Source organism: Echinops telfairi, unplaced genomic scaffold (assembly GCF_000313985.2).
Source record: "Echinops telfairi isolate 266 unplaced genomic scaffold, ASM31398v2 ScPeMD7_31;HRSCAF=116, whole genome shotgun sequence".
Lineage (NCBI taxonomy): Eukaryota > Metazoa > Chordata > Mammalia > Afrosoricida > Tenrecidae > Echinops > Echinops telfairi.
The window spans coordinates 57,331,403-57,353,986 of record NW_022103928.1 but is presented as its reverse complement, the minus strand read 5'-3'; the positions used below and the strand labels follow the sequence as shown (position 1 = coordinate 57,353,986).

General features: G+C 41.8%; 1 protein-coding gene across 1 annotated transcript in view; it reads left to right on the top strand.

Annotated features, from left to right (window-relative positions):
* Positions 1 to 22,584, top strand: part of LOC101657393 (mitochondrial poly(A) polymerase) — a 29,115-nt gene that overhangs the window by 1,381 nt on the left and 5,150 nt on the right. Inside the window, exons 2-8 of the mRNA XM_004702452.2 lie at positions 1,150 to 1,322; positions 1,831 to 2,064; positions 6,865 to 7,089; positions 10,166 to 10,377; positions 14,703 to 14,929; positions 20,762 to 20,854; positions 21,108 to 21,181. Coding sequence (XP_004702509.1) covers positions 1,150 to 1,322; positions 1,831 to 2,064; positions 6,865 to 7,089; positions 10,166 to 10,377; positions 14,703 to 14,929; positions 20,762 to 20,854; positions 21,108 to 21,181 — 1,238 coding nt within the window. The remainder of the gene's footprint in view (positions 1 to 1,149; positions 1,323 to 1,830; positions 2,065 to 6,864; positions 7,090 to 10,165; positions 10,378 to 14,702; positions 14,930 to 20,761; positions 20,855 to 21,107; positions 21,182 to 22,584) is intronic.

The following is a 22,584-nucleotide window of genomic DNA, read 5'->3' as shown; positions in this document are numbered from 1 at the left end:
AGTGATCTTTGTAGCGGCACTCAGAACTCCTGGGTAATACTCAAGATGAGGAGGGCTTATTGGAAGTTAGCAGATTACGACTGATTAGGATCTGTAAACAGCAAGCAGTAAGGATGCAGTTGTTCATCCATAGTAATGTCTCTGCAGCCTCTCAGCTTTATGGTCTCTTGGCCCCTGCCTCCGTGTGCCTTAAAGCCGGCCCTCTGCACTGCCTCAGAGTCTTCTAGTCTTCGTCTGCTCCTCTGCTCTCTCATGGTCGCCTCGCCTCAGTCTCTGGTTGATAAATCCTTTGTGGCCAGTGAATTATTAAAATCTCGTTCTTGACTCTCCTACCTGCCACCCCCCCCAATTTTCTGTGATTGTAAAATCTCTAGCCCCTAGAGTAGTTTTTAAATTAAAAAAAATTCTGTTTTCTTAGTAAATAACCTCCCATTCATGGACAGCACCTAGCTTTTAAATTCTTTGGTTTTCCTGTTGTAAAGCACACATGGTAATGGGTTACTCATTAGTATTTGAACCAGATCAAGACTTTTGACTAAACTTCTCAACCCTTGTCTACCTACCCTCAGATTTACCTTTTAGTTCCTTAAGGTTTTGGAATATCACAGTTTGCAAAGATTTTTGTTTGGGGCAGTGTTAAATGAGTCTTCTTATTTTCTGCTTTTACTTTGAAAAGTTTGGCAGAACGCTTTACTCTTGTATTCCGTGTAGTGTGTCATCAACCCAAACAGGAAGTGGATATTTCTAATGAGCGTTATGGGAGAATGGTAAAGATGACCGTAGTATAGCTTAACTTTTAGAGGGGCAGAGAAAGATAGAATTAGAATGCAGGCGGTTTTAGATCTAAAATCTTTGTGTATTCCAGCAAAATGTGATTTAAATTGTATGTGTGCGTGATAGAAATAAAGAGCCCTGGTGTGCCTTGGGTAAAGTGGCTACGGGTTGGTAGCTCAGTGGGTGAAGAGTGGGGCTGCAGAGTGCATGGCTCAAGCCCACTGACAGGAGATAAGGCTCTCTGCTCCCGTAAAGATGCACAGCCGGGGAAACCAACCGGAGAGCAGGTGGCCTCTGGACACTGTGAGTCAGAATCTACTTCATGTCAATGAGCTTGAGTGTTTGGTGAGGGAAATGTTTTTGTTTCACTTGTAGACTCTCAAGACAAGATCCTCAAAAAGAGATTCTCGGAGGTGCAAAAAGAAAGACGAGAACAGGCACAGCGGACGGTTTTAATAAATTGCCCAAATAAAATCAGTGAAAAAAAGTTTATTAAGTATATATCCCAACACGGCCCCATTAACAGTCATTTCTTCTATGAAAGCTTTGTAAGTATCTGTATGTGGATTTAACAACGTTCATGACCTTCAGGAATGTATGTTCCCATTAGGTATGTTTGTTTTGTTGCCTCTTCAGACTATGGAGAAATAAGACTTATTTTGGAGACTGCAGCTTCCTGAAACTTTTCTTTAATGGTTTTTTTTGGACACGAGAACAGAGCTACTTACGGCAGTACTATAGAATTATAAGGAATTTATAATGGGATTATTTCATTATTTGAATACTTTTGATAGTCCCATTGTTGTCCAGACAATGGGGCTTTTTTTTTTGCCTCTTCAATTTTCTTTTTTATATTATTTTGCCTTCTTTTGAGTAATATCTATGTGGAGGTTTTATTTTTAATCGACTCAATGATTAAAATGAATGCTTATAGAAATGTGTAATTTGTAAACAACAATGAGTTCTGTTAGAATTATGGTGCTCATTGTGGAAGAACTAAAATGCTGTTTTACAGGTGCCACTATAAATGTACTCTGTTTCATCTTTCTGGCACAGGGTCTTCATGCTGTTATAGAATTTTGCCAAAAGGAAAGCGTGGCTTCGCTGCAGGATGCAGTTTGTACTCCAAACTTGGGCACAGAAACTGCAATTCCATTCAGATCACGTTTCTTCAATTTAAAGTGGACGAATCCATTAAATCCGGGTTCTGAACAGCCTAATGTACAATGTAGTAATCAATTGCCTCCTGCCAGCAAGAAGCTTTTTCAATTACTTTGTCGTGCAGAAAGTGTAAGTTTACCTTTCTAATTCCAACAGCCTTTAAAAATGTGTGTTCTGTGTATACCAAAAGTATTGCTACAGGGATTCTAGTTCCTGCTTGCACAGGTTTATTTCACATAAACCGCATTTAAACATGTCTCTGTAATAAGCAACTGTCTGTAGAAAACCCTCAGAAACGTACATGCTCAAAACAAAAACCAAATTCACCGTCATCAGCTCGGTGACTTAACTCGCAGGAACAGAAAGCATCTCCTTTCTCCTGCAGGCAGATGGCGGGTTTATGCCACTGAGCTTTGGTTAGGAGCCCACTGACCATCCCACTGTGCCACCCATGCTCCTAGTGTTTCGAAGTCAGGGCTAATAAGAGTTTTAATAGGATTCAAGTGGAAATCTTTCAACTCATTGTAACTGGTAGAAATTTATGAGAATTCTGCCCCACATACAAAAACAGTTTTTTAAATCGTTTTATTAGGGGCTCATACAACTCTTATCACAACCCATACACACATCAATTGTGTAAAGCACATTTGTACATTCATTGCCCTCATCATTCTCAAAACATTTCCTCTCCACTTAAGCCCCCCGGCATTAGGTCCTCATTTTTCCCCTCCCTCCCCGCTCCCCCTCCCTCATGAGCCCTTGATAATTTATAAATTATTATTTTGTCATATCTTTCCCTGTCCAACGTCTCCCTTCACCCACTTTTCTGTTGTCCGTCCCCCAGGGAGGAGATCACATACAGTTCCTTGTAATCGGTTCCCTCTCCAACCCACTCTCCCTCTACCCTCCCAGTATCGCCACTCACAACACTGGTCCTGAAGGGCTCATCCGCCCTGGATTCCCTGTGTTTCCAGTTCCTATCTGTACCAGTGTACATCCTCTGGTCTAGTCAGACTTGCAAGGTAGAATTGGGATCATGATAGTAGGGGCGGGGAGGAAGCATTTAGGAACTAGAGGAAAGTTGTATGTTTCATCGTTGCTACATCACACCCTGTCTGGCTCGTCTCCTCCCTGAGACCCCTATGCAAGGGGATCTCCAGTGGCCTACTAATGGGCTTTGGGTCTCCACTCCGCACTCCCCCTATCATTCACTATGGTAAGATTTTTTGTTCTGATGATGCCTGATACCTGATCCCTTCGACACCTCGTGATCGCATAGGCTGGTGCGCTTCTTCCATGTGGGCTTTGTTGCTTCTGAGCTTCTTGATGGCCGCTTGTTTACCTTTAAGCCTATAAGACCCCAGACGCTATACCTTTGGACAGCCGGGGACCATCAGCTAAGAAAACAATTTTTATGGGAGGCCACGAAGACCTCGAAGATGAAAACAAGGTAGAGAGAAGTTAGCTCAGAAGATACAGCAACCTTGTGGGGTAGGATTTCAAATGGGTAATATTGATAGATTTTCGTGAAAGACAGTATTATCACACAAAAGTTATACAGATGCACCCCCCCCCCTTAACGACAATGCACCTGCTTGTTCATCTTTGAGGACGGCAAGGGCTGTGCTGTGAGAAACCTCACCCCATCCACTCTGTGCACTTGGTCTTGCTCTGTGAGACTGCTTCTTATTCCCTAAACTCAAAAATCGTGTAAGAGGCACACAATTGCAGTACCTCGAGGATCTCTAAACTACTGTTTGGAGATGCTGTAAATTGAAGAGGGCAGAATTGCGGTAGAAAGTAGGGGATGGGGTTAGGGAGATGGAAGGAAAAGTGTATGGACCTAGACAGGATTTGGTATTTTTGTTTAATGAAGATTTTGATGATTTTTTTAGTGATATTTAAAAATTTGCCCTTGTAAAATTTTATAAAACCTTGTTGCCATTGAGTTCTTCTCATGGCAACTTCATGTGTTACAGGATAGAACTGATTCATCAGGATCATCTCTGTAATCGTCACAGAAACACATAGCCAGGCATTCCTTCCTTTTGAACTGCTACTTGAGCTCAAACCACCAACATTTAGTCTGGCAGTAGTCGAGTGCAAACTGTGCCAGCCAAGTACCTTGTATGTTTATATATGCACATGTACACACCTGTATATGTGTTGTTATTAAACCATTCAAACAGTTCAGAACAAACTCACTGTCATCGAGTTGATTCGAGCTGCCTTGGTGAGTTTCCCAGACTAATTCTTTACGGGAGTGGAAAGTCCCATCTTTCTACCACCTGACTTATGTTCCTTTCAGGTAACTGTTCTTCCAGAGGCTTTGCCCATTGAACTTTATAGGTTTTCTTTTTCTTTTCAACAAGTTAACATAAAATTTTACATCGTATTCTGTACATTGTAAATATTTATTACTAGCTGTATCTTCTCCTGTCTATAAACTACCTGTCTTGACTTTTTTGCTCAGTGTTAGCAAAACTTGTAAATTCAGAACTTTAAAGGAATCTGTACACGCTTTTATTTATCCAAATACCTTTTTAGTCCAAATTGTGAGTTTAAAATTTCTACTGCTCTGTAGGAGCCCTGGTGGCATAGTGGTCCTCAGTTTGAGAACCCCCCAGCCACTTTTGAGGGAGAAAGATGAGTCTTTCTAATCCTGTAAGGAGTTAGTCTCGGGAACCCACAGGGGCAGATCTGCCATGTTTAATAGGGTCGCCATGAGTCAGAATTGATTCAATGGCAGTGAGTCGGATTTGGTTTTTTGTTGTTGAGAGTATACATAGTAGAGTATACACCAATCTAACAATTTCTTCTTTTTTTAATCATCTTATTGGGGGCTTGTACAACTCTTTATTATAATCCATACATATGTCTATTGTGTCAAGCACATTTGTATATATTTGTTGCCCTCATCATTCTCAAAACATTTGCTTTCTACTTGAGCCCCTGGTATCAACTCCTCATTTCCCCCCTCCCAATCTAACAATTTCTACATGTTCAGTTCGGTGGCATTGATTGTGTTCTTCCCGGTGCACCACCACTCTCACACTCCCTTTCCAAATTGTCCCACCCCATTAGCAGATGCTCCCCATGCCTTGTCTGTCTAGTTGGACTTGTCAGTGTGGTCTTAGAAAGAGCACGGTGCTCAAGGCAGACATTTATAAGTTAAACCGAACTGTTGTTTGGCTTTAAGAAAATGTCAGTGGGTATTTTTGATTTAAGGCTTAAAAATTATATTAGGGTGATAGTTTGGGGGTCCATCCAGCATCAGTAATTTTAGAAAGTCAGGATACAGTGAGCATTTTAAATTATTTTCCACAGTTGTCCTCCCTCTTTTTAAGTTAGTTTTATTGACACATGCAATTCAAGAGTTCAGTCATCTTAAGAAGGATTGTGCAGTCATCACCACAGTCAGCTTTGGACCATTTTCTCCCTTCTTGTGCCCATTGGTGTTGATTCTCCATCCCACCCCCTTCCATGCCATCTGATAAGTATGATTTCAGTTATAGTTTTTATGAATCCACCTATCCTGCCTGTTTTCCCTATACAAAACACACCAAAAAAAGGAATAAAAGGACCCAGTAACACGGATCATATAAAACAGAGAAAGACCCCAATCTAAGAACAAGAAGAGCATCAGGAAAATTTAGAATAAATTGAAAGTACCGTATATAATAGTATAAGCTGAGGCACCTACTTTTACTGCAAAAAACTGGGGGGCTTTTTCCACATTAAAAATGTGCTGAAAAAACTCTGCTTATACTTGAGTATATACGGTAGGTCCAAAGAGATCTAAAGACAAAGAATTGCATTCCAGTCTAAATACAGCTGCTTACACCCACTTTACAGTGTTCTTGCTTTGTTGGCTGTCAGGGTTTTTCACATACCTAGACTGCGGGCAGTGGGGATTCAGTCGGGCCTCAGTGTGGGTAGGGATCCTGCAAATGGATTCTGGGCTTCCATTACCATATGTTCCACAAGCCAAGTGCTTGGAATTTAGGCACAGGTGCAGTTTCCTCCTCTGGGTTTGGATCTTATTGTTTAAAATCTTTGGATCACACAGCTGACTCCTCGATTAGCTGGCTGTGTTTTGAGACAAGCCTCTAAGACCCCATATACCATTTTTCCTGATAGCCAGGCACCAACCGGATTCTTCACAACACTTTGTTAGGGCATCCATATCTTCGATGATCTCATGAAGGTGAGTACTGAGCAGGGCCTTGTCACAAGAATGAATTGTTCTTATATTAGGGCTGTGATCAACTAACAGTTCAAAATCTATTCAAATTAACTGTTTCTCTATGTCCCAGGCCCATTTTTAGTGACAAGGTTATCGTTTTATTGTAGGACATAGCTCATCCCATGGTGCTTAAGGTCATTCTATTGATGGTAACATTAGGATAATCGATAGTAAACCACTGTTGTGCAAAGAATTTTGTACATGTATAGGGCATCATTTAAGACCCCAGTACTTGAATTGTTAACTTGTACATCCTCATAGCTTGGGTGATTGGACACCAGTTGTACAAGCTGTGAAGGTTGGAGATATGGCAATACTTTGAATAACACTCATTTACAAAGGCAGAATCATCCTGGATATATTAACACATGTACCAAAAAGACAAAGGATGGGAAAAGAGCAAGTATATGTTGGTTTTGGGTCATCATTCATTGGGCACCCTCAAACCAATAGGTCTTGAACTCACCCAAAGTCCACCTTTGATGAAAATGTAAGCAATAATAGCCCAGTATCATCCAGTCCTACATCTCAGTGTGTTCAAAGGACATTTGAAAAAAATGTGCTTTGAAGGTTGAAGAAGGGAAAATGGAATATTTTCAAGGTTGGTCTCGAAGTAAAAATGGCCATTTTATATGATGTGACTTGTACATTGTGTGTTGTTGTGGTTTGTTTTGGCCAGCTAGATGGATGATCAGCTGAACACACTCTTGAAGGAATTCCAGATCACAGAGGAGAACGCTAAGCTCCGGCATCTAACCTGTTCTCTTATTGAAGACATCGCCGCGGCCTATCTCCCAGACTGTACCGTCAGACCCTTTGGCTCTTCGGTGAATAGCTTTGGGAAACTAGGATGTGATTTGGACATGTTTTTGGATTTAGATGAAACCGGAAGGCTCAATCCCGGAAAGGTAATTATATTTCTATAGAACATTATCATAATTTCAAGTTAAGAATTTAGAGAACTAGAGAGTGGTAAGAGAAATCTTACAAGGGAAACAGTGGATTACATTGTTGGACTGATAAATCACTCAGGGTCAGCAGTTTGAATCCACCAACTGAAACGCACAAAGATTTACAGCCTTGGAAACCTTTGGAACCAGTTCTACTCTGCCCTACAGTGTTTCTCTGAGTCAGAATCAACTTAATGGCAGTGAACTTCATTTTTTTTCAGAGACTGATGAATGGCTTATTTATCATTACTACAAGTCTGCTGTCCCAGTGCTGTAGATCCACAGTCTTGCTCGGTCCACTCCTCTGGGTATAAAGGGGTGGGTTCCGGGTATAGACATGGCTGGTGAGGTCTTGGCCCTCCCACTAGGGGAAGAGTTCAGAACTCCTGTTGTGTACAACCATGCTGGTGGTTGCATACCGGTGAGGCAGTTAGAACTCATGACTTCATTTGACAACGTGAACTTCCTCCTGGGGTCTCCTAGAGTGAAATCATTTGACAATGTGAACTTCCTCTTGGGGTCTCCTAGAGTGAAGTCTTCCCTGGCAGCAGGCTTCCAGGTCTGTCTTTTGCAGAGCTGCTGGTGGGGGTGAACAGCTGACCTGATGGTTAGAATCCAACCCAAATCACTTCCTGCACCAGCAGGACTCCTGGTGGAGGACAGGGAGTCTTACTGCGAGAGCTGGTGCTTCGTTGCCACAGACTCCAGTGAGCTCCCCAATCAGGCGGCCGCATGCGTATCTAAGCAAAACCCTGCCAGGCGGTTCTTCTCAAAGGGGTCTGCCACATGAGTACTGAGGCAGAGTGAACAGCAGTGGAAACACAGCTCACTTATGCTAATGTGCCTTTGCAATAATTTTCTTTACTCTGATAGTCAAAGTATCATACACAAAAAGCTTCAGTAGATATTGACAACTTCTCCAAAGTCTTGCCAGTTTAGACTCTATCAATAATGTTTTTGAATCCTTGTTTCACTGTACAGACCAGTGCCTGGGCTGTTGGTTTCTTCGTCTTTGCCAGTGTAATATACTATAAATCCCACTGTTTTAATTTCTACTTCTTTCACTGTTCTCATTTCTACTTCTTCCACTTGTAGAAAATGTGAGCATCTTTAATATAGTCCTTAACCGTTTCCTTTCTGTGGATGTTGTCTCCTATTCAAGTATTCTTTTGTCTGGTTTTAAAACTGTATTTTGCTTCTCCTATTGTAAGAGCTAGGCATAGTTGTTATGCATTGGGCTGCTAACCGCAAGGTCTGCAGTTTGAAACCATTGGCCTCTCTTCAGGAGAAAGACTAGTCTCTACTTCCGTAAAACGTTCCAATCTCAAACCCACAGGGGAAGTTCTGCCCTATCTATAAGGTTGCTATGAGTCAGAATCAGCATAATGGCAGTGAGTGCGTTTCAGTGTATGAAATGCAGTTCATATATTAAATATATAATTTATATATAAATGTGTCTATAATTATACATGCTTTCTATAATATATATAATTTCTGTAATAGAAATTAGCTCCTTGTGTGACATAGGTATTAGTGTCTCACTTAGCCTTTTTGTGTTTTATCCTAAGATAGTTTTAATTTTTGTGCAACCTTATTTCTACTTTGTTGTCTCCTGAAATTTGTGTGCTCTTGCTGTAAGATTTTGAGAATACTTGCCCATTGTCTTCTAGTATTTTTCTGATAAAACTTTTTCCATTAAAATCATTGGTCCATGTTGATTTTACTTTGGTTTTAGGACTAATTGGGGGATCTAGGCTTTATTTTATTTATTTGGAGCTCAGTGGCGCTTGCTCTGGGTCAGGCATTGGGCTGCTCAGCGCAAGGTCCAACCCAGCAGCAGCTCCCCAGGAGGAAGATGAAGCCGCCTGCTGCTGTAACGACTTACAGTCTCCTAATTCCTTACTTATGGTCGCTGAGTCAGAATTGACTCTGGCCGTGCTTAGACTGGCCAGTAAGTCAGTCATTGAATAACAGTGTTTTATCCGCTAATCCACAGACTTCAGGGAGCCCCCATTGAGCTGCTAACTGCAAGGCCAGCAGTTTGAAACCACCAGCTGCTCCTTGGGAGAAAGACAGGGCTTTCTGCTCCTGTAGAGTTCTGGTCTTGGAAACTCACAGGGGCAGTTTCCCTGTCTTCCAGGGTCGCTGTGAGTCGGCATCGACTCCTTGGCAGAGAGTGGAGTTTGTGCAGACTTTGTGTCATTAAATATCATGTTCCTAATGTAGCGTGCGCTGCTGGTGCTGTGCGGTGAACAAGGAGCTGCCAGCCCCAGGTCCACGGTGCAGCCGCAGTTGTTCCTGGAGAGGAGCATGTGTTGTCTGCTCCAGTGGAGATTTACAGCCTGAAAAACCCCAGGCAGCAGTTCTACTTTGACCTCAGGGGTTGCTGTCAGTCAGCATCTGCTTAATGGGAGTGGGCTTTGTTGTGCGGATGTAAAGTAGGCCTCTGCAGACACCTTTCCCCTTTCTTCCATTGCTCTGCTGTTCCTGTACCATTGTGGATTTAGTCTATTACAATTTAAGGGCTAATTTGAAAAGGGCAAATGTATGTTCACTGAATACATAGAGTAAGTGATTATATAAAAAGCTTTATGATAATGTAATGTGTTGCAAAAGAGATTATTACATGGTGATGTGGTGAATGAAGCCTTGAGCTACTAAACAGAAGGTCAAACCTCCTGGTTTCTCCTGAGGAGAAAGATGGAGCCGGCTGCCCCGTGAAGACTGAGCCTCGAGCCTCAGAGAGGGGGCTCTGGCTCTGTTCTGTAGGATCAGAGTCAGCATCAGCACGGTGGCAGTGGGAGGGTGGGTGTGTACGTCAATTACAAAAAGGGTTTTCAAATGAACAACTTATGCTCTGAAGAAACAAAAGACAAAGATTTTTTTACATCCACTTTTGGCTTTGATTGCATGAAGAATTTTTTGTGTTCAAGGTTTTTTATTTTCCTCAGAAATCGTATAGTGCACTCAATTAAAAAAGTTAAATTCTTTATTATAAAATGCTTCTCAATACAAATATTTGTTTGTTATTCAGACCTCAGGACATTTTCAGATGGAATTTCAAGTGAAAAGTGTTCCTTCAGAGAGAATTGCAACACAGAAGATCCTGTCGGTGATAGGAGAGTGTCTCGACCACTTTGGTCCAGGCTGTGTGGGTGTCCAGAAAATATTAAATGCCCGATGTCCACTGGTGAGGTTTTCCCAGCAGGCCTCTGGATTTCAGTGTGATTTGACTTCTAACAATAGGTATGCTTGCTTCAATTTTTCATCTTAAGTGGGAATGTTATAAGATGTTAGCATAGTTGTGGACCCTTCAGTATATTGTATTACTGTGTTTGTTTGATTTTATTTTTCTTTGAACACTTGGTTTTGACAATACAAAATGCTGTATTTTCTTTTACTGAATGCATTTGTTGGTGTTCCTAAACAAAGTGTTAGGATATTGTGTTAAACTGTGAGCTTATTGCATGAATAACTAAAGAATCAACACAAAGCTAGTTCCTCTGAAGTGGTGGGGATTAGAGATGTCCCAGGTGTCCACCTTTTCCATGTGCTGTGCCACTCCATCATCTTAGCATCCCCTGCTCCTCCATCATCCCCTGCAACTTCTTACAGAACCCAGAAACCACCAGAGCATGCCTCCCAGGTTGTGCAGGCTTGCAAATCCCACACATGCGGATCGGCTCCTCGGCCCCACATGGCTGTAGGAGCTGAAGAACACAGGTCAGCAGGTTAGAGGACAAGCCACTGTCGCAGAAAGCCACGGGAGCCGGCAGATCAGACCCAGCAGTAGGCTGCTGGCTCAAGTCTCAAGAAGCAGTCACCAGAAAGCAGATCCAGAGCAAGAGAGAGGACTTGGCCATTCTGCACGAGGGGCTTCGAAGGGCTTGTAAACGTAGAATTAAAAGACAAGATTTTTTTTTTTCCCCATGAACTTCTTGAAATGCCCTCTAATATTGGATGTTGACCACACTCCCAAGGAAACTAAGGGCGGCGATTGGAGTCACATCCTCTTATAAGGCTGGAACTCAAAATCCATCCCACTTTCGTTCTACCATATTGATTAATGGATAACCCACTGCAGATGGAGCCGTAACCAAAAGTGCCCAGGCTGGTATTCACAGCAAAGACGTCAAAGAATAAAACACTACGGCTAGAAGGGCAAAATTAAGCAATTCATTGCAATTCTTCTCATCAGCATTGTATTTCATTGTTTTTACTGGTATATCCTGATAACCTGATAGCATGGTGGAAGTATGTAGTCATAGGGTCTGAATATAATTAGAAAATTAGAAACAATTTTGACTTCTGAATTCCTCCAGGCCAGCTTTTTATAATAACTGTGATCTCTTTTTCTTAGGTAAGTGGTTTCAATAGCTTTACTATATTTGTATTTTATTATCCTTGCTACTGGTGTCTTATAAACCAAGGAGACTGACAAGTCGTTGCAAACTCTGATTCCATTCCTGCAGTTTTCAGTGGGGACACTTGTCAAGTGAGAGATTTACATCCTCACTGTACTGCCCTCGTTGCCTGTGTTTGATTCCACTATATTAACTAGTAGATAAATAATTGTAACTAAAATACAGTCCAGTCGAGTCCAATAAGTATAACGAAAATAAACAGTTAAGTATTTGTGTAAGCTTAAGTTAGGCTTACGTATTCATAACAAGCCAGGCCAGCTCTCTTTACACTGTGAAGTAAAGTATCTTTGATTTTTATATTTTGCCAAATTTGGATAAAGATATAAACGACACTTTCTAACATTGCCACATTTTGTTTATAGTATGTAAAGTATGACAAACTGATATGTATCTTTATAATAGTTTTCTTTGGGAAGGACAGGCTCTAAAATAGTTGCTTTCTTTGAGGTTTTACACTAACGATTTGTTTATATCATAGGCGTCTGTTTGTATTTCATTTCTTTTTCAGCCTAATTCAGGTTTATTTACATAAAATAAAATTTTCTCTGTGAATGTCTCTTTTCTTTACACCCAGGAAGTAAATGTCCTGGAGACATTTTCCAGAACTTTGAACTTGCTCTTTTTAAACAAAGGGTTTCGTGCCCCCTGTTGGTTCTTTAAAATATTGCAATTCAGGTAATGGTCTGTAGGTACTTGATTTTAAATATGTCTGATTAATCGTTCTTTGAATTTTCTCATGGAACTCAGACTTAGCTGCCATTGAAGCTGGATGAATCCCCATGAATATTGTCTGGAGACAGTCTTTAAACCTTAAACTAAAAATATCCCATGAAGACTTGAAATCAAACTACAATTTAGCTTAATTAATAAAGAATGTCGGGTTTTATAATTGTGTTTTGTTTTGTTTTCCCCATAATTTTACTTACCATATATACTCGAGTATAAGCCAACCTAAATATCAGCTGAGCCACTTAATTTTACCACAAAAACTGCATTAAAAATGTGCTGAAAAACTCAGCAATTGTACCCACTATGGTAGTGAGAATAGATGCAGCAGGATATAAAAGTCCAGTCATAACAGTCCAGTCATTACTACTTGTATAATTCAGTGACTCTGATTCCATTCTTCAAGTTGTGCCATCTTCCACCTGTTCTGCGTTGTTCGCCCTCCACTAATATAAAGTCACTGCCCCTTCAGTTTCGGTCGGATCTTTTGGCTTGTGTGCTGTGGTTATGTGTCGGCTGCTAGCAGTGTCAGCAGTTCGCAGTCCCCATTCTCTCTCTGGGAGAAAGACGCGGCTTTCGACTCCCATCCATGATAGTTATATAGTCCTGGAAACCCAGGGGGCCTTTCTCCTCTGTCAGGCAGGTCCCTATGAGCTGGAATTAGCTCGATGATGGTCGATTTGGTTTGGTTTAGTTATCGATTTAGTCTCATAAAGAGCATAATGCTCAAGGCAAACCTTTAGTACTAGTTAAGCTAAATTGCTAGTTGATTTTAAGAGGATTTCCTGGGTTGTTTTTAGTTGAAGGTTTACAGATTAAGGTGCTAGTTTCAGGGTTAATCTATCTCATGGCTCTAGAAAAATCTAGCGTACATGGAAATTTTAAATTTGATTCTGTATTCCCCCTCTCCTCCTCCCCTTTGATGGGAGTTTTCCCATCGCAGTTTTGATCAAAATGTTTAATAATGGCAACTGACACCCGTAGTTCTTCTGGTCTCATGGTAAAGGAGGCAGTTATTCATGCGGAGCATCAAAGAATTCTCTTTCAAAGAACTCTCTTTGTGGGACCATATCAACAATAGCACCTCAGACCATTAGTTAGGAAGCTTAAGGGGCAGTGAGGTTAGTCAGTGGGAGAGGAACAGTTCAGTGGAGGACACAGAGAGCGGTTGCGTGATTTGAGAATATAATCAGTGTGACTGCATTGTACACCCAGACATTGCTGCATGCTTTGCTGTGTGTATTCAACCACAACAAAATAGTTCTTTAAAGATGCACATAGCATTAGCATTAGGAAATATCTTTAAAATCGGGCCTGAAGTGTGAGTTCTTTAGAGACCCTGCTTGATCTTACTGAGTTTTGCTTTTGTAAAGCTTTTTATTAAGCTTAGATTTTTTTTAAAAAATTAGAATATTTTCACACATTTTATTTTTCCTTGATGAAATGAATAGAATGTTTCCTTTTGTTTTTAGGCTAACTTGTATACCAAAGGACTAGATAAGCAAGGTGTACCAGGGGTAAGTCAAGAAGTATTGCTACTAGGGTCCAGGTCCTATATGCATGGGTCTCATTCGGGTGCCTTCAATACCCGTGGTCAGCTCCACAGGTTATGACAGCTGTTCATTGGGCTCCAATAGAGTAATCCTGGCAGCTTTTCTTAAAGTGAGGTGATCGGGGGCTTAAGTTGAAAGGTTTTAGGAGATCTGTAAGGGAAAGGCCAGGAAAGTTGCCCTGAGGACTTTGTTTCTGCCAAGACAGTGCTCCTACTCCGTGGAGCGTCGTCACACAGGCTCTCCCGTGAGACCCTTACCTCGTCTGCCCCCTTCTGAGTGCTGTTTTGGTCCCCAAACGTTAAAGACTTCAAAAGAATGTGATGTGAGTGAGTCCCTTGAGGATGCCTAAACTGTCTCTTTGATGCGGTGCAAGTGAGCACTGGGTTTTGGGGAAGGTGAGGGATGGAAACGCGTCCCCTCGGCACTGTAGACTCAGGTAGAGGGATGTCAAAAAACAGTCGCTTCATACTTTGCAATTTTTGTTTCTAGGATTTTGTAGCAATAGTTTTTGACTTACCCTGGCAAACTAAGATGTAGAGAATGTCCTTTAGAGATGTAGTGGTATCTCCAGGGATCATGTAAAAGAGCACGTTAGGTAGTGTGCTCAATTACTGTTGAAGTCCTGCTTGGAGACGGATGGAAACTTCCAAGTTTTAGGAAACATTTAAAAGAATGTTTCAATAATGATGATGAGTATATTTGATATTTAATCTTTCACTACTGCAGATACATCATGCTTTTGATCTGGTGATGTTTTTTTCTTTAAATATACTCATGTCTAATGAGATCATGAGATTAAGTTCCTGAGTGTGTTTTAATCTACCCTTGCATGAGAATTTAAGAAGTTGGAATTCTTTTTATTTTCAAGGATTGCCCTGAAAAGTTCCGAACTCCTGTATATGTATGGTACCCTGGACTCGCGCGTAAGAGCCTTGGTGTTCAGTATAAGATGCTGGGCCCGTGCGCATTCGCTGACAAGTAGTATTCCTGGTGCTTGGATAACAAATTTCTCCCTTACGATGATGGTCATCTTTTTTCTCCAGAGAAGATCCCCCCCTCTTCTCCCAACTCTGGATTACCTGAAAACTCTAGCAGGTAAGGCTAGCTTCAGACCTCTCTGATTGTCTACTTTTTCTTTCTGGTGTTTTGAGTGGCTATATTTGCAATGTGTTGATCAAGTCTTGTGTGTCTTGGTTGTTGAATTTGTCTTTGTATTTTTAAAGCTTTATGAATATAAAATGACATGTTTTTGTATTCACCACAAGGGCTCTTGGGAACAGATGACTTGTGGAATTGGGCTTCTAGAATTCTTTGAGAGTTTTGTCTTCTTGGTATTATCCACAGAGTTGACCATGTGGCAATACAGTGACCACGAGACAGTGGGAGTCCCCCACACATTTTCAGAGATAATTTTTTGGACTTGAAATACGATTCCAGACTTAGAGGTGCTGAAAACTGCTTCAGGATGTTTAAGGACCCGAACCACTATGCTGCGAACCACGAGCTCCTTTTGAACCCATCACCGGCCCCTGGGAGAAAGAGGAGGCTGTCTGCTCCCGATATGAGAGCCCTGAGGCTGTGGAGCAGGTCCAGGCCGACCTGTAGGCTCCCTCTGCGTCAGAATGGATTCCAGGACAGTGGATTGGCTTTGAGCTTTAAATATGGTTCTGTTTGAAAGTTTAAGCAGTCTTAAGCAAATGCTTTTAAAATTAGCACACTATTTTATTTCAATTATAAATGAATTAAAAGTTCAGTAGTCTGCTTAAGAAGATACTATTACTGTTCTAAATTGGTTTTCAAATACTGTATTCATGTTTGCTAGTAGTACCCGCTGCTGGGGGTAGCATCTTAACAGCATGGATTGATTTGTGCCTGTGTTTCTTTGTTATGTAAAAGCCATACAGGATACATTCTATTGTGCCCAGACTGCTCCCTCTTAGCTGCTTGTCAGGCAGACGCCGTTTGCTCTTTGCTTGCTGGGTCCTTTCGATCTAGAGACCTGTCTCTTTCAATTATAAGACATTTTCCTTAACAATTATGCTTATTCTTGTGTCCATTACCATAAGAACAGTGTTGTTCAGATATTGGAACTTTGGGATTGGTCCTTAATTTTCTATCTGTTCTCTTGCTCTTTGAGGGAGATCTTTTCAGTTTTATCCTCTAGCCCTTGAGCTTTTCATTTCTGCTATCAGATTTTAGTTTCCAGGAGCTTATTTTGTTATTGAAATATTCTTTATTTTTTCAATTGTCTTCTATTTTCAGGTGATAATTACCATATCCTCTTGCCTTTCTTGTGTCTTTTTAAAATATTATTAATCATTCTGTTGGGAAGCTCTTACAAATCTTATAACAACCCATCATTCAGCTGTATTAAGTACACTTGTACTTATGTTGCCATCTTTTAAGGACTTTAAACATCTTTTTTATGTTGCCTTGTTTTTCCTAAATAATTATTTAATTTTACTTTGATCTCATGTTAAGGGCTTTTCTTAAAAGTCTGATAATCTTTGATCTTTTGCTCTTGTTTGGGTCAGAAACTAAAAAGCTAATCAGAATCTAAGTTTGTTTAGGGGTTTGTTGCTTATGAAATCTGTAAGGAAGCTTGCCTGAGCTCTTTCTATTCAGAGCCTCAGGTGTGACTTTCTAGATTATTCCTCTCAGGCTGTGTACATTGCGTAGAAGGACTCTTCCAACCTTTCCCTCATTGGTTTATTTGACTGGCATGGAAGGCCTTGCGACCTGCGTCCTGAAGCTTTGACATCCCCCGTGTTTTGTTAGGGTGGAGACTCAGTCTCACACCACCGTCTGTCATTGGACGCTTGCGTTTTATGGTGCTGAGCAAGTTTCTGCCGACCCTCTTGCTAAGTCAGGTTAGAAAGAGAAACCTGGCAACCTGGTGTTGAGAAGTCAGCTCCTGTCAGTGTGTGGCCCACACGGTCTAATCCTGCTCGGAACGGGGTCTCTGAGGATGGGCGACATAATGGCAGCAGACTCTGCGGTATGCTCTTGTTCGCACCCTGTGCTGTGGGGAGGCTCTTTCCCACCCAGTCTAGAGCCATTCTTTGTACTCTCCACAGAATGAACACCACGTCCTGCCGCAGAGGAAATCTGGAGGACCTGTTTCTTGAGCGATCAGGTTTCCAGGCATAAGGTGGTGCTTCCAGTCCCCAAGCTTTGGGAGTTCTGTCATGTTTACCGGTGTGTTCTCCGCTCTTCACGATTGGATCAGAGTTCTAGGCGGTTTTTCAGCTCTTCTACATCATTGTTACCCATTCTTCTGCTGTGCAGCTGTCTCCTCTGTTCTCCCCGTCTGCAAGGTTTTCCATCATTTCCTCTGTGTAGACCCTGGTGCTTGGGAAGAGGTGAAAGTAGCGGCCTTGCTTGGCTCACTCTCTTCACGCCACAGCTTGAGCTCAACCCCCACCAGGCAGAGTGCTGTTGGAGCGTGGCGCGTGGTGGTGGGAACAGGTAGCCTTTCGCCTATGTGACTAGAATCAGTGGTGTATAGTAAGTGGGCTGTAATATAGGTGTGACTGTGTGAAGAATAGTGTTTTAAGTTTCAATTACACATTGAATGGGGGAACGGCATGGTCATAAAGCTACTCTGCAGCCCTGGCTATCACCGTGTGGACTCACTGAGCTTCCTCACATGGCTACGTCCAAGGACACTGAAGAAGGTGCTTACATTTGCATATTGGAAAATTATTCTGGCCGCGTGGGTTAGAAACAAGCAAAATGGCAACTTGCCCAAGCTTCATTCTTAGCCACTGCCCTCCCCACAAATATCGAGCAGTTCATTAGTGGGGCAAAACCATCTGTGGACTTCTCATTTCATTACTGCTGACCTACAGCATGATAGCGGGTTTAGACCTGGCAATAATTATAATAGACGCTGAATGTAATTATGCAATATTTTACGGCTTAAATGTATTTCCATCAACTCTTCTTATCATGAGTTGTTAGTTGCCATCAAGTCAGTGCCATACATGGTGACCCTATGTGTGCAGCGTAGACCTGCTCCATGGGGTTTTCAGGATGGTGGAAACAGATCGTTAACTAGGCCTGCCATCCAAGGCTCCTCGCAGTGATTTCTGTAAAAGAAAAACTACTGAGCCTTCATGGAGACCTGATGTCATCATGCCCCTTATTTCTGTATCTACCATCTTTGGGCTCTTTATAAGAAATGTATGAGGTTAACGTAACGGATTTCTGGTTTCTAATCAGAAAGATTAGCCTAAAAGATGATCCAAAACCCAAACACCCTGGCATCAAGACGGCTCCGACTCAGCAGGTTAACCTTATGTATATTGCGATTCCTAATATCGCTTGATACCCCATAGTGCCAGTGGGTCTCTGCCCAGCTTTGATTTATTATAGGACATTCTCCAAACCAAACTCCCGGCCAGGTCGTCAATGCCAACTCACAGTGACCCCACTGTGGGTTTCCCAGACAACTGCTTACCAGAGTTGAAAGCCCAGTCTATCCAGCGGGGCTGCTCTTGGCTTCCAACTGCTGACCATGGGAATTGCAGCCCAGGCGTAACCACTGTGCCACCAGGGCTCCTCTGGGGTCTGTTAGTTCCTTGGGAAATGTGAGGAAGTTTATCAATCTGGCCTTATCTGTGGGTAAGGGTACTCCATTTCATTTGGCACATGCTTCGTACAGGAACAAGTAGTTGCTAGACCCAAGGAAACAGGAACACTGGATCCAGTGAATACGTAGCTTTCATGGTTGAGGTAATTTTGAAGCTTACAGGTGCTTTCTCGAGATTCAGACCGCAGGTTTCTATCACAAGCTAACAATGGTATTTACAGGCTGTTTTTCTCGCCACAGAGAGAATTTATGTTTACTTCTAAACTTCTGGTCAAAAACTGTTTTTGACACCATTTTTAAGAAGAAAGCCATGGGATTAAGCAAATGATGATGAAGGTGTCATTTGTTTGAATGGGTTTAGAATCTTTTCTAAGGACATTCTGAGGATGGAAGTGTTCTACAGGTGCCTGCAGTGTGCTAGCAGTTAGCCACACATTGGTCTTCTGAATCTGAAGTCTGACTAGTGTGACGGAGAGGCTGCATTTTTCATTTTCAGCGGCAGATGTGGCCTGTGGCTGCAGCACTGGATCAGGCCACAGTGACAGGAGGGGACCGCAGACCGGACAGCTGGGTCTGAGCCCCGTGCTGTGGCTGTCGTGTCCGTCCGCCGCCGAGGGCTTCCCTTGCTCACCCAGTGCCGTTCGGATGACGTGTCCCAAGACAGGGAGCCAGCCTTCCTCCTCACTTCAGATGATTCTGCTTGTAGTTAGTTCTTCTAGAACCAACTTGTTGGTTCTTGTGCAGTTCAGATGCATCCATTCCTTTGTCTTCCTTGGCACTGTCCAGCTGGTTTATGATAGTAATGTTTGATTGGAGGTTCAGTAATTTTTGAGAAGCTGTCATAACCCAAAACTAAAATAGAAACAAAGTGCAACCAAAAGAGGATGTTGTTTTTCCTCAGTCTGATTTCTCCCCAATAATGGTTGGCATTTGCAAGTATCAGTAACCGTTCAGAACATGTTTTGTGCTTGCTGTCTGTGACTTAGCAGCAGAGGGTTGGTGTCAGTTAGTGGGCTTTTCCCCTTTTTTGGTTTATCCTAGATATTGTGATGGTGGAGCTGTAGAAGCAGCATTAATGAGTTAGACAGTGGGCTGTGAGGTCCAGGCTGGGGCGGGGGGTGGACAGTGCGTGAATCACCCTATTGAGTGCTCCTGGAGGGTCCACAAACGGAGAGCAGCAGCGTGGAGTTCGATGTTTACAGGTGGGGATGGCTGTTGATTAGATTTTTGAAGAAAGCATGGGAGTTTTCCCACAATAACAGTGGGATATAGCGTGGACGAGGTATTTCATGATGACTATTTTCATCAATAATTAGGAAAATGATGATCTCTTAAGAGAATATTAGAAAAGGTATATTGTTAAATTTGTGCTAAATTACAGTCACACGAACACAATCTGAACAGTTGCCTGCAAGTCGGTTCTTAGTCGGCAGCCCCATGTGTGCAGAGTAGAACTATACAGGCTCCACGGGGTTCTCAATGGAGCATGTCAATCCGTCTTTCTGAAGCACCTCTGGGTGGGTTTGAACCACTAACCTGTCAGTCTGTAGCTTGTTTGTCCCACTCAGAAGCTCCCCAATCATTTTAGAGTACTGCCTTTAAGTGCCCAAAGTTCCTCAGGACTCTTAGGGTATTTAGTTTGAGTCTTGGATGAACAGTTGAATAAATGCAGAGGGAAGTGGTGAGAGTTAGGGAACTCTAAATTAAACATTACTGATTAAAGGTAGTGCCAAAATTTGCGTTGGTGACAAATGGGACCTACCTACAGTTTCATTTTTACTTGCCGTAGATACCAATGTATAAGCTAAGTTTTTTCAGCACATTTTTAATGCAGTTTTTTGTGGTAAAATTAGGTGCCTTGGCTGATAATTCGGGTCGGCTTATACTCAAGTATATATAGTAATTCGAAAACCGATTTACCTCTGAAGACAGTTAGAAATTAGAATGTTGATAGTCCATGATGCCAGTAGTAAAGTGAAAATCATGTTAATTTTACTGTTATAACTAATCTCAAAAAATTTCTTTTGGAATTTTAAATCCCTGTTGTTGTTGTTGTTGTTGTTGTTGTGACGTCACTCCCAGCTCTTGGAAACCTCATGGACTACTGGCTTAGACCCTGCGTGATTCAGGGTTTTTTCATTGGCTGCTTTTTGGGAGTAGATTGCCAGGCCTTTCTTCCTTCCTTTAAAACCTAACCAAAAGTTGATAGAGCACTTGAGTGACAGCCCAGATTAATCGACAGCACTGGTTGCTTTTGGCCTTAGATTCATCTTCGAAGTAGAGAATATATTTAAAATATATTGTGAAATATTTTCAATTTCTGTTTGTTTCAGATGAAGGCGATCAGTGTGTAATAGAAGGCCACAACTGTACTTTTACTAGTGACTTGAACCGAATTAAACCTTCAGGAAACACAGAAACACTAGGTAAGTGATTTTTCTCTTCTTCTTTGAGGGAGCCCAGGTGGTCTAGTCATTACTTGTTGGGATGCTAACTGCATGTCATCCGCTCTGTGGGAGAAAGACTGGGCTTTCAGCCCCCGAAAGCGTTCCAGTCTCAGTTCTGCCCTGTCCTGTACGGTCGCTCGCTATGGGCGGGTCGACTGATGGCAGAGTTTGGTTTCATTGTTTTTTCCCTTCTTTGGATTAAAACAATTTCTTTTTTAAAATTTCTTTGCAGAATTACTGTTGATGGAATTTTTTGAATATTTTGGAAACTTTGCCTTCAATAAAAATTCCATAAATATTAGACAGGTAAGTATCTTAATATTTGATTATTAGGTATCTGGTCTTTTGTAGTAATCATAATTAGCATAATTTAAAGCCATGCTAAAAATGTTTATTTTATTTAAACTATATACTTATAGATATTGCTAAAAAAACGATGCCTAGGTAAACTACATCCCCTGACTGTTTTTGAAGAATAAGAGCTATGTCTTTCAATTTTATGTCACTCACTTCACCCTGCCATGATAGCTCTACCGTTATTTTGTTAATATTCTGTCTTTGAAAAAAAAACAGTGGAACATATTCTGAAAGCTTGTGGGAAACGGGACTTGTGTTCCTAAAGAAGAAATGCCAGGCAGTCTCAGAGATGCCAGTGACGCCCTCGCTTGTCACGGCTCAGGTGTAGCTTGTTTAGAGGAGGGATTAATGGGTCGATCCCTTTGAATCGTTGGAGTGATGAACACTTTTCTGAAAAAGGAAGTTGGGAGCAGAACACTAGGCAAGATTGGTTTACAAGTGTTGCAAGGGGATACTCGCCATAGCATTCTGATTGGTTTCTGCCTGCTTATCATTTGGTTATTGGTTATAAACTTTGTAAAACTGGTATCATAAACACATACCCAAACACTCAGTTTTATTCTGTTTTTTCAACTTCCTTTGTTCATTCTCAAACTCTTATCCTACTCCTTGAAACTATGTGTTTTATTTTGTTTTAATTTTAATAAATCATTTTATTGGGGGCTCTTAGAGCTCTTATACAATCCATCGATTGTATCAAATGATGTTGCCATCATCATTTTCAAAATGTTTTCTTTATGTTTGAGGCCTTGATAACAGCTCCTCTTTTTTCCCCTCCCTGACCCACCTCCTACCCTCATGGACCCCTGATAAATGATAAATTATTATTTTCATATTTTACACCACCTGCGGTCTCCCTTCGCCCGTGTTACTGCTGTTCATCCCCCTGGGGTAGGGGTGGGTGTGGGTTGAATTTTACATCAGTCATTGTAGTCTGCTCCCCATTTCCCTCCATCAACGTTCCCCCGACCCTCATGGTATCGCTACTGCTGTCCCTGAGGGGTTTGTCTGTCCTGTATTCCCTGTGTGTTTTTGTTCTTTTTTTAAAGGACACAAATCTCTAGAGTTCAGTTCAGAATAAAAGGGTCACCTACCAGGCATACAAAGACCTTTATCCGTTTGTCCTGATACTCCAGGGCTCAAAGAAAAGGCAGAAGAGAAGTTAGTGAATAAGCAGGCACTGCTTGTGTTGGGGAGCCTTGAAAGTAGGTTTTGCCGCAAAAGACAAAAGCGGGTGAATAAGCCAATGTGGTGAAGAAAGCTGATGGTGCCCGGCTATCAAAAGATACAGCGTCTGGGATCTTAAAAGCTTGAAGGTAAACAAGCAGCCATCTAGCTCAGAAGCAACAAAG